Source organism: Oncorhynchus nerka, linkage group LG22, assembly GCF_034236695.1.
Source record: "Oncorhynchus nerka isolate Pitt River linkage group LG22, Oner_Uvic_2.0, whole genome shotgun sequence".
NCBI lineage: Eukaryota > Metazoa > Chordata > Actinopteri > Salmoniformes > Salmonidae > Oncorhynchus > Oncorhynchus nerka.
In genome coordinates this window covers 14,926,954-14,942,795 of record NC_088417.1, presented here as the reverse complement: position 1 = coordinate 14,942,795, position 15,842 = coordinate 14,926,954, and the positions used below count along the sequence as shown (strand labels likewise).

Here is a 15,842-nt window from a genome sequence, read left to right as displayed (position 1 = left end):
CTAGACTACAGGGTGCTGGACTACAGGTTGATGGACTATAGGTCACTAGACTAGTTTGTTGGACTACAGTGCGCTAGACAACAGGTCACTAGACTACAGTGTGTGACTACTGGTCACTACACTACAAGTTGGTAGACTACAGGTCACTAGACTACAGGGTGCTAGACTACAGGGTGCTAGACTAAATAGTGTTAGACTACATGGTGTTAGACTACATGGTGCTAGACTACAGGGTGTTAGACTACAGGGTGTTACACTACAGAGTGCTAGACTACAGGTCACTACACTACAAGTTGGTAGACTACAGGTCACTAGACTACAGTGAGTTACACTACAGGGAGTTAGACTACATTGTGGTAGACTACAGAGAGTTAGACTACAGGGTGTTAGACTACATAGTGACAGACTACATTGTGCTAGACTACAGGGTGTTAGACTACATATTGGTAGACTACAGGGTGTTAGACTACATAGTGGTAGACAACAGGGTGGTAGACTACAAGGTGTTAGACTATAGGGTGTTGGAGTACAGGTCATTAGACGGCAGGGTGTTAAACTACAGGTTGTTAGACTACAGTGTGCTAAATTACAGTGTGCTAAACTACAGTTTGTTAGACTACAGGGTGTTAGACTACATATTGGTAGACTACAGGGTGATAGACTACAAGGTGTTAGACTACAGGGTGTTAGACTATAGGGTGTTAGACTATAGGGTGTTAGACTACAGGGTGTTAATCTACAGGTTGTTAGACTACAGGGTGCTGGACTACAAGGTGGTAGACTACAGGGTGTTAGACTATGGGTGCTAGACTACAGGGTGTTAGACTCTAGTTTGCTGCACTACTAAGTGTTAGACTACATTGTGTTAGACTACATTGTGCTAGACTACATTGTGCTAAATGACAGTGTGCTAAACTACAGTTTGTTAGACTACAAGGTGTTAGACTACAGGGTATTCGACTACAAGGTGTTAGACTACAGGGTGGTAGACTACAGTGTGTTATACTACATGGTGTTAGACTATAGGGTGTTAGACCACAGTGTGTTAGACTAAAAGGTGTTAGACTACAGGGAATTAGACTACAGGGTGCTAGACTACATTGTGCTAGACTACAGTCTGCTAAACTACAGTTTGTTAGACTACAGGGTGCTGGACTACAGGGAGTTAGACTACAGGGAGTTAGACTACAGGGTGGTCGACTACAGGGTGTTAGACTACAGGGAGTTAGACTACAGGGTGGTCGACTACAGGGTGGTCGACTACAGGGTGTTAGAACACATTGTGCTAAACTACAGGGTGTTAGACTACAGGGTGCTAGACTACAGGGTGTTAGACTATGGGTGCTAGACTACAGGGTGTTAGACTCTAGTTTGCTGCACTACTAAGTGTTAGACTACATTGTGCTAGACTACATTGTGCTAAATGACAGTGTGCTAAACTACAGTTTGTTAGACTACAAGGTATTAGACTACAGGGTATTTGACTACAGTCTGTTATACTACATGGTGTTAGACTATAGGATGTTAGACTACAGTGTGTTAGACTACAAGGTGTTAGACTACAGGGAATTAGACTACAGGGTGCTAGATTACATTGTGCTAGACTACAGTTTGTTAGACTACAGGGTGCTGGACTACAGGGTGCTGGACTACAGGGAGTTAGACTAGAGGGTGTTAGACTACAGGGTGGTCGACTACAGGGTGTTAGACTACAGGGTGCTGGACTACAGGGTGTTAGACTACAGGGTGTTAGACTACAGGGAGTTAGACTACAAGGTGGTCGACTACAGGGTGGTCGACTACAGGGTGTTAGAACACATTGTGCTAAACTACAGGGTGTTAGACTACAGGGTGCTAGACTACAGGGTGTAGACTACAGGGTGTTAGAACACATTGTGCTAAACTACAGGGTGTTAGACTACAGGGTGCTAGACTACAGGGTGCTAGACTAGAGGGTGATAGACTACAGGGTGGTCGACTACAGGGTGTTAAACTATAGGGTGTTAGACTACAGGGTGTTAAACTACAGGGTGGTCGACTACAGGGTGTTAGACTACAGGGTGTTAGACTACAGGGTGTTAGACTACAGGGTGGTCGACTACAGGGTGGTCGACTACAGGGTGTTAGACTACAGGGTGTTAGACTACAGGGTGCTAGACTACAGGGTGCTAGACTACAGGTCACTTGACTACAGGGTGTTAGCAGATGTTATTGGTCACATACACATATTTAGCAGATGTTATTGCGTGTATAGCGAAAAGAAAAAAAAATAGGAGCTAGAAGCAGAGCTGCCATGTCTGTCGGCACCATCTTACCTATTACTGTTCTCTGACCGTGTAGCGGTGCAGGGGGGTTAACAGGTCACTGATGTGTTGAGAACAGGGGACAGCTCTGACCACCAGGCCCTAGCGACAGTCAATGTAATTAATACATTATGTTATTTGGACACACAGCACCATACTATCTGGGTTGTGTTCATTAGGGGACGTTTAAAAAAAAAAATGGTCAACGGATAAAAGAAAAATCAGCGTTCGTAATTGGACGAGTCCAAGTTGTCTGTTTTCTTCCGTTTTGGTGCCCTGTTCTCCTGTCTGCTTGGCCACACGTTGTGTGTGATGTTAGAGTCAGTGATGACCGCATGCACACAATCCCACATCGCCTATACCATAGTAGGCCTATTACATAAAGACCTATAGACAAAAGACATGAGAAAATAAATAAGCTCTGCATTTGCTGCTTGTGATGCATGTACAGTGCAGCACAGTGCAGTACATTACAATGCAGTACAGTACAGTCATTCTGTTTCAGTGGGGATGTGTTACCAGGATATCCAGGTCTGCGATGTTTATTCTCTTAGCCCCATTAGGTGTCTTTTCAGACAGCATCTCTGGGCTCCATAACAACAACGCCTTATAAGCAGAGGTGTCCATTGAATTAACCACCATGCTTTCCCATGGATGTACACAGCAAATGCAAACACAACAACACGTTATTAACTCAAGCGCTCATTGAATTATCTTTATATTTCCCCAAATATCTATAATACAAGCACGGAACATGTTGATGATATTCATGTTACACATGTATCCTGGACTGGTGGTTACTACGATAATTATACAGACTATACATAAGGGGTCATGTGAGCTTGATGTGAAAACATGGACAGATGAGAGAGGCAGGATTCTGCGTTGGTTAAGATTCTGCTGTAAGGGGGTGAAAAGCAACCCAAGCGTACTGCCGTTCTGTTCCTGCACAATGTCCGTTGCGTCAGGGGTCTGTACCGGTTGCGGTGAACAACTAAAACTGTGTGGAAATAAAAGACAAGGTTTCAGATGCATGGTATACTGGCACAGGGGGCCACACAAAGGCCAAGGAGTCAAACACAGATGAATTGAACCCGTTTTATAAAGCTGCAAAACAGGACGGGAATCTTTTACCATAAGCTTTAATGCGGGTCAGGCCTGAGATGTTGTTTAACATCTTTAATATCTTATTGTGTGGTGGACTCTCATTGAAATGCTGCATTTGAGGACTATTTTGATGGGTGTATTGATTTAAGCATTTATTTAAGCACCCTGTAGCATTTATTTAAGTGATAATGCCAGAGAAGGTGGTGTTTGGAGGATACAGTTGAAGCCGGAAGTTTACACACACCGTAGCCAAATACATTTAAACTCAGTTTTTCACGATTCCTGACATTTAATCCTAGTAAAAATTCCCTGTTTTAGGTCAGTTAGGATCACCACTTTATTTTAAGAATATGAAATGTCAGAATAATAGTAGAGAGAATGATTTATTTCAGCTTTTATTTATTTCATCACATTCCCAGTGGGTCAGAAGTTTACATGCAGTATTTGGTAGCATTGCCTATAAATTGTTTAACTTGGGTCAAACGTTTCGGGTAGCCTTTCACAAGCTTCCCACAATAAATTGGGTGAATTTTGACCCATTCCTCCTGACAGAGCTGGCGCCACCATCTTTTTTGAGGACAGAGAGGCATTGCCCGTGCTGAAGAGATAATGGGGGTGAATGCGAGGCTATATCAATGACAACCCCCCCCAAGCTTTTCTTATACAGTACTATAGCAACCAAATATGACCTTAGGCTAACTCAGGTCTGATTTCAGGGTTGATAACCCTCCCATGTGTGACTGCCATGTTGATGAACCTTTTACGTCTCCCGATCTCCCCCTCCATACTCTCTCTCTTTCCCTCCCCTCCTGGTAGCTGGTGAAGTCATCCCTAGGACAGGAGACTCAGGATGAGAAGATGGCCACTGTGCTGCTACCACCGGGTCCTGACAGCTTGCACCGGTTTACCTGGGAGTCCCTGGCTGCCGTGGAGCAGCGGATCGCCGAGGAAGAGGCCCGGCGCACCAAGCACTACCAGGAGGACCTGGGAGATGTGGAGCTGCCCAGGCCCCGGGCCGACCTGGAGGCCGGCAAACAGCTGCCGCGCATCTTCGGCGACATCCCCAACGGCCTGGTGGGCGTCCCACTGGAGGACTTCGACCCGTTCTATTTCATGAACCAGAGAGTGAGAAGGGGGTGGGAGGGGTTCTCGATGGGGGGCTGTGGGTGGGTGTGTGGGTGTGTGTGTCTTGAGTGTCCTTACACTTATGTGCTTGGATGCCTGAGAATATCAAACTTGTATCCAAGTGTGTGTCACTTCTTACATCACCACTGCCATCTCTTTCCTTTGTGTTTTCGACCTCCTTGAAGGATGTCCTTTTTAGTGCGACTCCAATTACTGGAATCTTCCCGTGTTCTTTTATACATCTGAACCAATTTCCTCCTCTGATGTATTCACAATGACCATCCTTATGAATGCTCTGAAATGGTATGTGTGTGTCTGTGTTTGTGTGTATGTGTCAGTATCAGTCCTAATGGAAACTGGCTGTGGCCAGAGCCTTTGAGGAGGGGTTGAAAGGATTCCCCATGCCCATGTTTGGGCCCTGTGACTGATCCTTTGATTCAGGAAGTGTGCGTGTGTGTGCGCGTGTTTGTGTGTGCCTTTGCAGGATGTAAAGGAAAGGACAGACTGATGGATAGCAGGACACACAGACTGACAGACACAGACAGACACAGACAGACAGACAGACAGACAGACAGACAGACAGACAGACAGACAGACAGACAGACAGACAGACAAGACAGACAGACAACTCTGTCTGTTTCCCTCACACTCCTTCTTCTTCTACCACTAGCTCTGTCTGTTTCCCTCACACTCCTTCTTCTTCTTCTACCGCTAGCCCCTTTGTTTCCCTCACACTCCTTCTACCGTTAGCTCTACCTGTTTCTCTCACACTCCTTCTTCTTCTACCGCTAGCCCCTTTGTTTCCCTCACACTCCTTCTTCTACCGTTAGCTCTGCCTGTTTCCCTCACACTCCTTCTTCTTCTACCACTAGCTCTGTCTGTTTCCCTCACACTCCTTCTTCTTCTTCTTCATCTACCACTAGCCCCTTTGTTTCCCTCACACTACTTCTTCTTCTACTGCTACCTCTGTCTGTTTCCCTCACACTCCTTCATCATCTACCACTTGCTCTGTCTGTTTCCCTCACACTCCTTCTTCTTCTACCGCTAGCACTGTCTGTTTCCGTCACACTCCTTCTTCTTCTACCGCTAGCTCTGTCTGTTTCCGTCACACTCCTTCTTCTTCTTCTACCGCTAGCTCTGTCTGTTTCCGTCACACTCCTTCTTCTTCTTCTACCACTAGCACTGTCTGTTTCCCTCACACTCCTTCTTCTTCTACCGCTAGCTCTGTCTGTTTCCGTCACACTCCTTCTTCTACCGCTAGCTCTGTCTGTTTCCGTCACACTCCTTCTTCTTCTTCTACCGCTAGCACTGTCTGTTTCCCTCACACTCTTTCTTCTTCTTCTACCGCTAGCTCTGTCTGTTTCCGTCACACTCCTTCTTCTTCTTCTACCGCTAGCTCTGTCTGTTTCCGTCACACTCCTTCTTCTTCTTCTACCGCTAGCTCTGTCTGTTTCCGTCACACTCCTTCTTCTTCTTCTACCACTAGCACTGTCTGTTTCCCTCACACTCCTTCTTCTTCTGCCGCTAGCTCTGTCTGTTTCCGTCACACTCCTTCTTCTTCTTCTACCACTAGCACTGTCTGTTTCCCTCACACTCCTTCTTCTTCTGCCGCTAGCTCTGTCTGTTTCCGTCACACTCCTTCTTCTTCTTCTACCACTCCTTCTTCTTCTTCTACCACTACCACTGTCTGTTTCCCTCACACTCCTTCTTCTTCTACCGCTAGCTCTGTCTGTTTCCGTCACACTCCTTCTTCTTCTACCGCTAGCTCTGTCTGTTTCCGTCACACTCCTTCTTCTTCTTCTACCTCTAGCTCTGTCTGTTTCCGTCACACTCCTTCTTCTTCTTCTACCACTAGCACTGTCTGTTTCCCTCACACTCTTTCGTCTTCTTCTACCACTAGCTCTGTCTGTTTCCCTCATACTCCTTCTTCTACTGCTAGCTCTGTCTGTTTCCCTCACATTCCTTCTTCTTCTACTGCTAGCTCTGTCTGTTTCCCTCACACTCCTTCTTCTTCTTCTACCACTAGCCCCTTTGTTTCCCTCACACTACTTCTTCTTCTACTGCTACCTCTGTCTGTTTCCCTCACACTCCTTCATCCTCTACCACTTGCTCTGTCTGTTTCCCTCACACTCCTTCTTCCTCTTCTACTGCTACCTCTGTCTGTTTCCCTCACACTCCATCTTCTTCTCCTCCCAATAGCTCGGTCTGTTTCCTTCACACTCCTTATTCTTCTACCGCTAGTTCTGTCTGTTTCCCTCACACTAATTATTCTTCTACTGCTAGCTCTGTCTGTTTCCCTCACACTCCTTCTTCTTATTCTACCACTATTCCCTTTGCTTCCCTCACACTCCTTATTCTTCTACTACCACTAGCCCCTTTGTTTCCCTCACACTCCTTCTTCTTCTACTGCTACCTCTGTCTGTTTCCCTCACACTCCTTCATCCTCTACCACTTGCTCTGTCTGTTTCCCTCACAATCTTTTGTTTTCTTCTACCACTAGTTCTGTTGGTTTCCCTCACACTCCTTCTTCTACCGCTAGCTCTGTCTGTTTCCCTCACACTCCTTCTTCTTCTACCACTAGCCCCTTTGTTTCCCTCACACTCCTTCTTCTTCTACTGCTACCTCTGTCTGTTTCCCTCACACTCCTTCATCCTCTACCACTTGCTCTGTCTGTTTCCCTCACACTCTTTCATCTTCTTCTACCACCAGCTCTGTCTGTTTCCCTCATACTCTTTCGTCTTCTTCTACCGGTAGCTCTGTCTGTTTCCCTCACACTCCTTCTTCTTCTTCTTCTTCTGCTAGCTCTGTCTGTTTCCCTCACACTCCTTATTCTTCTACCGCTAGGTCTGTCTATTTCCCTCACACTCCTTCTTCTTCTACCACTAGCTCCCTCTGTTTCCCTCACACTCCATCTTCCTCTTCTACTGCTAGCTCTGTCTGTTTCCCTCACACTCTTTTGTCTTCTTCTCCCACTAGCCCCTATGTTTCCCTCACACCCCTTCTTCTTCTACTGCTAGTTCTGTCTGTTTCCCTCACACTCCTTCTTTTTCTACCGGTAGCTCTGTCTGTTTCCCTCACACTCCATCTTCTTCTTCTACCGCCAGCTCTGTCTGTTTCCCTCACACTCTTTCGTCTTCTTCTACCACCATCTCTGTCTGTTTCCCTCACAATCTTTTGTTTTCTTCTACCACTAGTTCTGTTGGTTTCCCTCACACTCCTTCTTCTTCTGCTAGCTCTGTCTGTTTCCTTCACACTCCTTCTTCTTCTACCCACTAGCTCTGTCTGTTTCCTTCACACTTTTTCATCTTCTTCTACCACTAGCTCTGTCTGTTTCCCTCATACTCCTTCTTCTACCGCTAGCTCTGTCTGTTTCCCTCACACTCCTTATTCTTCTTCTTATTCTACTGCTAGCTCTGTCTGTTTCCCTTACACTCCTTCTTCCTCTCCAACTAGCACTGTCTGTTTCCCTCACACTCTCTAGTCTTCTTCTACCACTAGCTCTGTCTGTTTCCCTCATACTCCTTATTCTACCGCTAGCTCTATCTGTTTCCCTCACACTCCTTCTTCTTCTTCTTCTTCTTCTTCTTCTTCTACTGCTAGCTCTGTCTGTTTCCCTCACATCCCTTCTTCTACTGCTAGTTCTGTCTGTTTCCCTCACATCCCTTCTTCTACTGCTAGTTCTGTCTGTTTCCCTCACACTCCTTCTTCTTCTACTGTTAGCTCTGTCTGTTTCCCTCACACTCCTTCTTCTTCTTCTACCACTAGCCCCTTTGTTTCCCTCACACTCCTTCTTCTTCTACTGCTACCTCTGTCTGTTTCCCTCACACTCCTTCATCCTCTACCACTTGCTCTGTCTGTTTCCCTCACACTCCTTCTTCTTCTTCTTCTGCTAGCCCTGTCTGTTTCCCTCACACCCCTTCTTCTTCTACTGCTAGTTCTGTCTGTTTCCCTCCACTCCTTCTTCTTCTTCTACCGCCAGCCCCTTTGTTTCCCTCACACTCCTTCTTCTTCTACTGCTACCTCTGTCTGTTTCCCTCACACTCCATCTTCTTCTCCTCCCAATAGCTCGGTCTGTTTCCGTCACACTCCTTATTCTTCTACCGCTAGTTCTGTCTGTTTCCCTCACACTAATTATTCTTCTACTGCTAGCTCTGTCTGTTTCACTCACACTCGTTCTTTTTCTACCGCTAGCTCTGTCTGTTTCCCTCACACTCCTTCTTCTTCTTCAACCGCTAGCTCTTTCTGTTTCCCTCACACTCTTCTTCTTCTTCTACTACTAGCTCTGTCTGTTTCCCTCACACTCCTTCTTCTTCTTCTCCCACTGCTCTGTCTGTTTCCCTCACACTCCTTCTTCTTCTACTGCTAGTTCTGTCTGTTTCTTTTTCTTCCTCAGTTCTGTTGGTTTCCTTCTTTTCTACCGCTAGCTCTGTCTGTTTCCCTCACACTCCATCTTCTTCTTCTGCTAGCTCTGTCTGTTTCCCTCACACTCTTTTCGTCTTCTTGTTTCCTACCACCATCTCTGTCTGTTTCCCTGACAATCTTTTTGTTTTCTTCTGTTTCACCACTTCTTCTGTCTGGTTTCCCTCACACTCCTCCTTCTTCTTACTTCTAGCTCTGTCTGTTTCCCTCACACTCCTTATTCTTCTTCTACCACTAGCCCCTTTGTTTCCCTCACACTCCTTCTTCTTCTACTGCTACCTCTGTCTGTTTCCCTCACACTCCTTCATCCTCTACCACTTTCTCTGTCTGTTTCCTCACACTCTTTTCGTCTTCTTCTATCACTAGCACTGTCTGTTTCTTCCTCACACTCTTTCATCTTCTTCTACCACCAGCTCTGTCTGTTTCCCTCATACTCTTCGTCTTCTTCTACCGGTAGCTCTGTCTGTTTCCCTCACACTCCTTCTTCTTCTTCAACCGCTAGCTCTTTCTGTTTCTGTTTCCTCACACTCCTTCTTCTTATTCTACCACTATCCTCTTTGCTTCCCTCCCACTCCTTATTCTTCTACCGCTATGTCTGTCTATTTCCTCACACTCCTTCTTCTTCTACCACTAGCTCTTCTGTTTCCTCACACTCCATCTTCTTCTTCTACTGCTAGCTCTGTCTGTTTCCTTCACACTCTTTGTCTTCTTCTCCCACTAGCCCCTATGTTTCCCTCACACTCCTTCTTCTACTGCTAGTTCTGTCTGTTTCCCTCACACTCCTTCTTTTTCTACCGGTAGCTCTGTCTGTTTCCCTCACACTCCATCTTCTTCTTCTACCGCTAGCTCTGTCTGTTTCCCTCACACTCTTTCGTCTTCTTCTACCACCATCTCTGTCTGTTTCCCTGACAATCTTTTGTTTTCTTCTACCACTAGTTCTGTTGGTTTCCTCACACTCTTCTTCTTCTACTTCTAGCTCTGTCTGTTTCACTTCCTTCTTCTTCTTCTACCACTAGCTCTTCTGTTTCCCTCACACTTCTTCTTCTTCTACTGCTACCTCTGTCTGTTTCCCTCACACTCCTTCATCCTCTACCACCTTCTCTGTCTGTTTCCTCACACTCTTTCTTCTTCTTCTATCACTAGCACTGTCTGTTTCCCTCACACTTCCTTCTTCTTCCAACTTCTGTCTTCTTCTATCCTCTACCAGCTCTGTCTGTTTCCCTCACACTCCTTCTTCTTCTTCTTCTGTTTCCCTAGCTCTGTCTGTTTCCCTCACAATCCTTATTCTTCTACTGCTAGGTCTGTCTGTTTCCCTCACACTCCTTCTTCTTCTACCACTAGCTCTGCTCTGTTTTCACACTCCATCTTCTTCTTATACTGCTAGCTCTGTCTGTTTCCCTCACACTCTTTTTCTTCTTCTCCCACTAGCTCCCTCTGTTTCCCTCACACTCCTTCTTCTTCTACTGCTAGTTCTGTCTGTTTCCCTCACACTCCTTCTTTTTCTACCGGTAGCTCTGTCTGTTTCCCTCACACTCCATATTCTTCTTCTACCGCTAGCTCTGTCTGTTTCCCTCACACTCTTTCGTCTTCTTCTACCGCTAGCTCTGTCTGTTTCCCTCACACTCTTTCGTCTTCTTCTACCACCATCTCTGTCTGTTTCCCTCACAATCATTTTGTTTTCTTCTACCACTAGTTCTGTTGGTTTCCCTCACACTCCTTCTTCTTCTTCTTCTGCTAGCTCTGTCTGTTTCCTTCACACTCCTTCTTCTTATACCCGCTAGCTCTGTCTGGTTCCTTCACACTCTTTCATCTTCTTCTACCACTAGCTCTGTCTGTTTCTCACACTCTTATTCTTCTTCTTCTTCTACCACTAGCACTGTCTGTTTCCCTCACACTCTTTTGTCTTCTTCTACCACTAGCTCTGTCTGTTTCCCTCATACTCCTTATTCTTCTTCTTCTTCTACCACTAGCACTGTCTGTTTCCCTCACACTCCTTCTTCTTCTTCTTCTACTGCTAGCTCTGTTTGTTTCCCTCACATCCCTTCTTCTACTGCTAGTTCTGTCTGTTTCCCTCACACTCCTTCTTCTTCTACTGCTAGCTCTGTTTGTTTCCCTCACATCCCTTCTTCTACTGCTAGTTCTGTCTGTTTCCCTTACACTCCTTCTTCTTCTACCACTAGCACTGTCTGTTTCCCTCACACTCTCTAGTCTTCTTCTACCACTAGCTCTGTCTGTTTCCCTCATACTCCTTATTCTACCGCTAGCTCTATCTGTTTCCCTCACACTCCTTCTTCTTCTTCTACCACTTCTTCTTCTACTTCTAGCTCTGTCTGTTTCCCTCACATCCCTTCTTCTACTGCTAGTTCTGTCTGTTTCCCTCACACTCCTTCTTCCTCTACCGGTAGCTCTGTCTGTTTCCCTCACACAAATTCTTCTTCTTCTGCTAGCTCTGTCTGTTTCCTTCACACTCCTTCTTCTTCTACCGCTAGCTCTGTCTGTTTCCCTCACAATCTTTCTCTTTTCTACCACTAGCTCTGTCTGTTTCCTCCACTCCTTCTTCTTCTTCTACCGCTAGCCCCTTTGTTTCCCTCACACTCCTTCTTCTTCTTCCTGCTAGTTCTGACTGTTTCCTCACACTCCTTCTTCTTCTACCGGTAGTTCTGTCTGTTTCCCTCACACTCATTATTTTTCTTCTACCTTCTAGCTCTGTCTGTTTCCCTCACACTCTTTCGTCTTCTTCTACCAGCACTGTCTGTTTCCCTCACACTCTTTTCGTCTTCTTCTACCACTAGCTATCTCTGCTTCCCTCATACTCCTTCTTCTACCACTAGCTCTGTCTGTTTCCCTCACACTCCTTCTCCTCTCTTCTTCTGTTTCCCTCACTCTTCTGTTTCTTCTTCACACTCTGTTTTAGTCTTCTTCTACCACTAGCATCTGTCTGTTTCCTCACACTCTTTAGTCTTCTTCTACCACTAGCTCTGTCTGTTTCCCTCATACTCCTTATTCTACCACTAGCTCTGTCTGTTTCCCTCACACTCTTCTTCTTCTTCTACTGCTAGCTCTGTCTGTTTGCCTCACTCCCTTCTTCTTCTTCTCCTAATTCTGTCTGTTTCCCTCACACTCCTTCTTCTTCTACTGCTAGTTCTGTCTGTTTCCCTCTTCTCACACTCCTTCTTTTTTCTACCGCTTCTTAGCTCTGTCTGTTTCCTTCACACTCCTTCTTCTTCTACCGCTAGTTCTGTCTGTTTCCCTCACACTAATTATTCTTCTACTGCTAGTTCTGTCTGTTTCCCTCACACAAATTCTTCTTCTTCTGCTAGCTCTGTCTGTTTCCTTCACACTTTTTCTTCTTCTACCACTAGTTCTGTCTGTTTCCCTCACAATCTTTCTTCTTCTTCTACCACTAGCTCTGTCTGTTTCCCTCACACTCCTTCTTCTTCTTCTACCGCTAGCTCTGTCTGTTTCCTCACACCTTCTTCTTCTCCTGCTAGTTCTGTCTGTTTCACACTCCATTCTTCTTCTTCTTCTACCACTAGCACTGTCTGTTTCCCTCACACTCTTTAGTCTTCTTCTACCACTAGCTCTGTCTGTTTCCCTCTTACTCCTTATTCTACCTCTAGCTCTATCTGTTTCTTATTCACACTCCTTCTTCTTCTTCTTCTACTGCTAGCTCTGTTTGTTTCCCTCACATCCCTTCTTCTACTGCTAGTTCTGTCTGTTTCCCTCACACTCCTTCTTCTTCTACTGCTAGCTCTGTTTGTTTCCCTCACATCCCTTCTTCTACTGCTAGTTCTGTCTGTTTCCCTTACACTCCTTCTTCTTCTACCACTAGCACTGTCTGTTTCCCTCACACTCTCTAGTCTTCTTCTACCACTAGCTCTGTCTGTTTCCCTCATACTCCTTATTCTACCGCTAGCTCTATCTGTTTCCCTCACACTCCTTCTTCTTCTTCTTCTTCTTCTTCTACTGCTAGCTCTGTCTGTTTCCCTCACATCCCTTCTTCTACTGCTAGTTCTGTCTGTTTCCCTCACACTCCTTCTTCCTCTACCGGTAGCTCTGTCTGTTTCCCTCACACAAATTCTTCTTCTTCTGCTAGCTCTGTCTGTTTCCTTCACACTCCTTCTTCTTCTACCGCTAGCTCTGTCTGTTTCCCTCACAATCTTTCGTCTTCATCTACCACTAGCTCTGTCTGTTTCCCTCCACTCCTTCTTCTTCTTCTACCGCTAGCCCCTTTGTTTCCCTCACACGCCTTCTTCTTCTCCTGCTAGTTCTGACTGTTTCCCTCACACTCCTTCTTCTTCTACCGGTAGTTCTGTCTGTTTCCCTCACACTCATTATTTTTCTTCTACCGCTAGCTCTGTCTGTTTCCCTCACACTCTTTCGTCTTCTTCTACCGCTAGCACTGTCTGTTTCCCTCACACTCTTTCGTCTTCTTATACCACTAGCTATCTCTGCTTCCCTCATACTCCTTCTTCTACCACTAGCTCTGTCTGTTTCCCTCACACTCCTTCTCCTTCTTCTTCTGTTAGCTCTCTCTGTTTCCTTCACACTCTTTAGTCTTCTTCTACCGCTAGCATTGTCTGTTTCCTCACACTCTTTAGTCTTCTTCTACCACTAGCTCTGTCTGTTTCCCTCATACTCCTTATTCTACCGCTAGCTCTGTCTGTTTCCCTCACACTCCTTCTTCTTCTTCTACTGCTAGCTCTGTCTGTTTGCCTCACATCCCTTCTTCTTCTACTGCTAATTCTGTCTGTTTCCCTCACACTCCTTCTTCTTCTACCGGTAGCGCTGTCTGTTTCCCTCACACTCCTTCTTCTTCTTCTACCGCTAGCTCTGTCTGTTTCCTTCACACTCCTTCTTCTTCTACCGCTAGTTCTGTCTGTTTCCCTCACACTAATTATTCTTCTACTGCTAGTTCTGTCTGTTTCCCTCACACAAATTCTTCTTCTTCTGCTAGCTCTGTCTGTTTCCTTCACACTCCTTCTTCTTCTACCGCTAGCTCTGTCTGTTTCCCTCACAATCTTTCGTCTTCATCTACCACTAGCTCTGTCTGTTTCCCTCCACTCCTTCTTCTTCTTCTACCGCTAGCCCCTTTGTTTCCCTCACACCCCTTCTTCTTCTCCTGCTAGTTCTGACTGTTTCCTCACACTCTTCTTCTTCTTCTACCTGGTAGCTCTGTCTGTTTCCCTCACACTCTTTTCGTCTTCTTATACCACTAGCTATGTCTGTTTCCCTCATACTCCTTCTTCTACCGCTAGCTCTGTCTGTTTCCCTCACACTCCTTCTCCTTCTTCTTCTGTTAGCTCTCTCTGTTTCCTTCACACTCTTTAGTCTTCTTCTACCGCTAGCATTGTCTGTTTCCTCACACTCTTTAGTCTTCTTCTACCACTAGCTCTGTCTGTTTCCCTCATACTCCTTATTCTACCGCTAGCTCTGTCTGTTTCCCTCACACTCCTTATTCTTCTTCTTCTTCTACTGCTAGCTCTGTCTGTTTGCCTCACACCCCTTCTTCTTCTGCTGCTAGTTCTGTCTGTTTCCCTCACACTCCTTCTTCTTCTACCGGTAGCTCTGTCTGTTTCCCTCACACTCCTTCTTCTTCTTCTACAGCTAGCTCTGTCTGTTTCCTTCACACTCCTTCTTCTTCTACCGCTAGTTCTGTCTGTTTCCCTCACACTAATTATTCTTCTACCGCTAGCTCTGTCTGTTTCCCTCACACTTTTTCTTCTTCTTCTTCTACCGCTAGTTCTGTCTGTTTCCCTCACACTAATTATTCTTCTACTGCTAGCTCTGTCTGTTTCCCTCACACTTCTTCTTCTTCTTCTACCGCTAGCACTGTCTGTTTCCTCACACTCTTTCGTCTTCTTCTACCACTAGCTCTGTCTGTTTCCCTCATACTCCTTCTTCTACTGCTAGCTCTGTCTGTTTCCCTCACACCCCTTCTTTTTTACTGCTAGTTCTGTCTGTTTCCCTCCACTCCTTCTTCTTCTTCTACCGCTAGCCCCTTTGTTTCCCTCACACTCCTTCTTCTTCTACTGCTACCTCTGTCTGTTTCCCTCACACTCCATCTTCTTCTCCTCCCAATAGCTCGGTCTGTTTCCTTCACACTCTTTATTCTTCTACCGCTAGTTCTATTTGTTTCCCTCACACTAATTATTATTCTACTGCTATCTCTGTCTGTTTCCTTCACACTCCTTCTTCTTCTACCGCTAGCTCTGTCTGTTTCCCTCACACTCTTTCATCTTCTTCTACCACTAGTTCTGTCTGTTTCCATCATACTCCTTCTTCTACTGCTAGCTCTGTCTGTTTCCCTCACACTCCTTCTTCTTCTTCTGCTAGCTCTATGTGTTTCCCTCACACTCCTTCTTCTTCTTTTACCGCTATCTCTGTCTGTTTCCCTCACACTCCTTCTTCTTTTACCGCTAGCTCTCTGTCTGTTTCCCTCACACTCTTTCATCTTCTTCAAACACTAGTTCTGTCTGTTTCCCTCACACTCCTTCTTCTTCTTTTACCGCTAGCTCTGTCTGTTTCCCTCACACTCCTTCTTCTTTTACCGCTAGCTCTGTCTGTTTCCCTCACACTCCTTCTTCTTCTTCTTCTTCTTCTACTGCTAGCTCTGTCTGTTTGCCTCACACCCTTCTTCTTCTACTGCTAGTTCTGTCTGTTTCCCTCACACTCCTTCTTCTTCTACCGGTAGCTCTGTCTGTTTCCCTCACACTCCTTCTTCTTCTTCTACAGCTAGCTCTGTCTGTTTCCTTCACACTCCTTCTTCTTCTACCGCTAGCTCTGTCTGTTTGCCTCACACTTTGTCTTCTTCTTCTTCTACCGCTAGTTCTGTCTGTTTCCCTCACACTAATTATTCTTCTACTGCTAGCTCTGTCTGTTTCCCTC

General features: G+C 45.6%; 1 protein-coding gene across 1 annotated transcript in view; it reads left to right on the top strand.

Annotated features, from left to right (window-relative positions):
• The window catches only part of LOC135563693 (sodium channel protein type 2 subunit alpha-like), a 66,378-nt gene that overhangs the window by 34,322 nt on the left and 16,214 nt on the right, over positions 1 to 15,842 (top strand). Inside the window, exon 2 of the mRNA XM_065006789.1 lies at positions 4,227 to 4,535. Within this exon, the coding sequence (XP_064862861.1) occupies positions 4,269 to 4,535 (267 nt within the window). The 5' untranslated portion in view covers positions 4,227 to 4,268. The remainder of the gene's footprint in view (positions 1 to 4,226; positions 4,536 to 15,842) is intronic.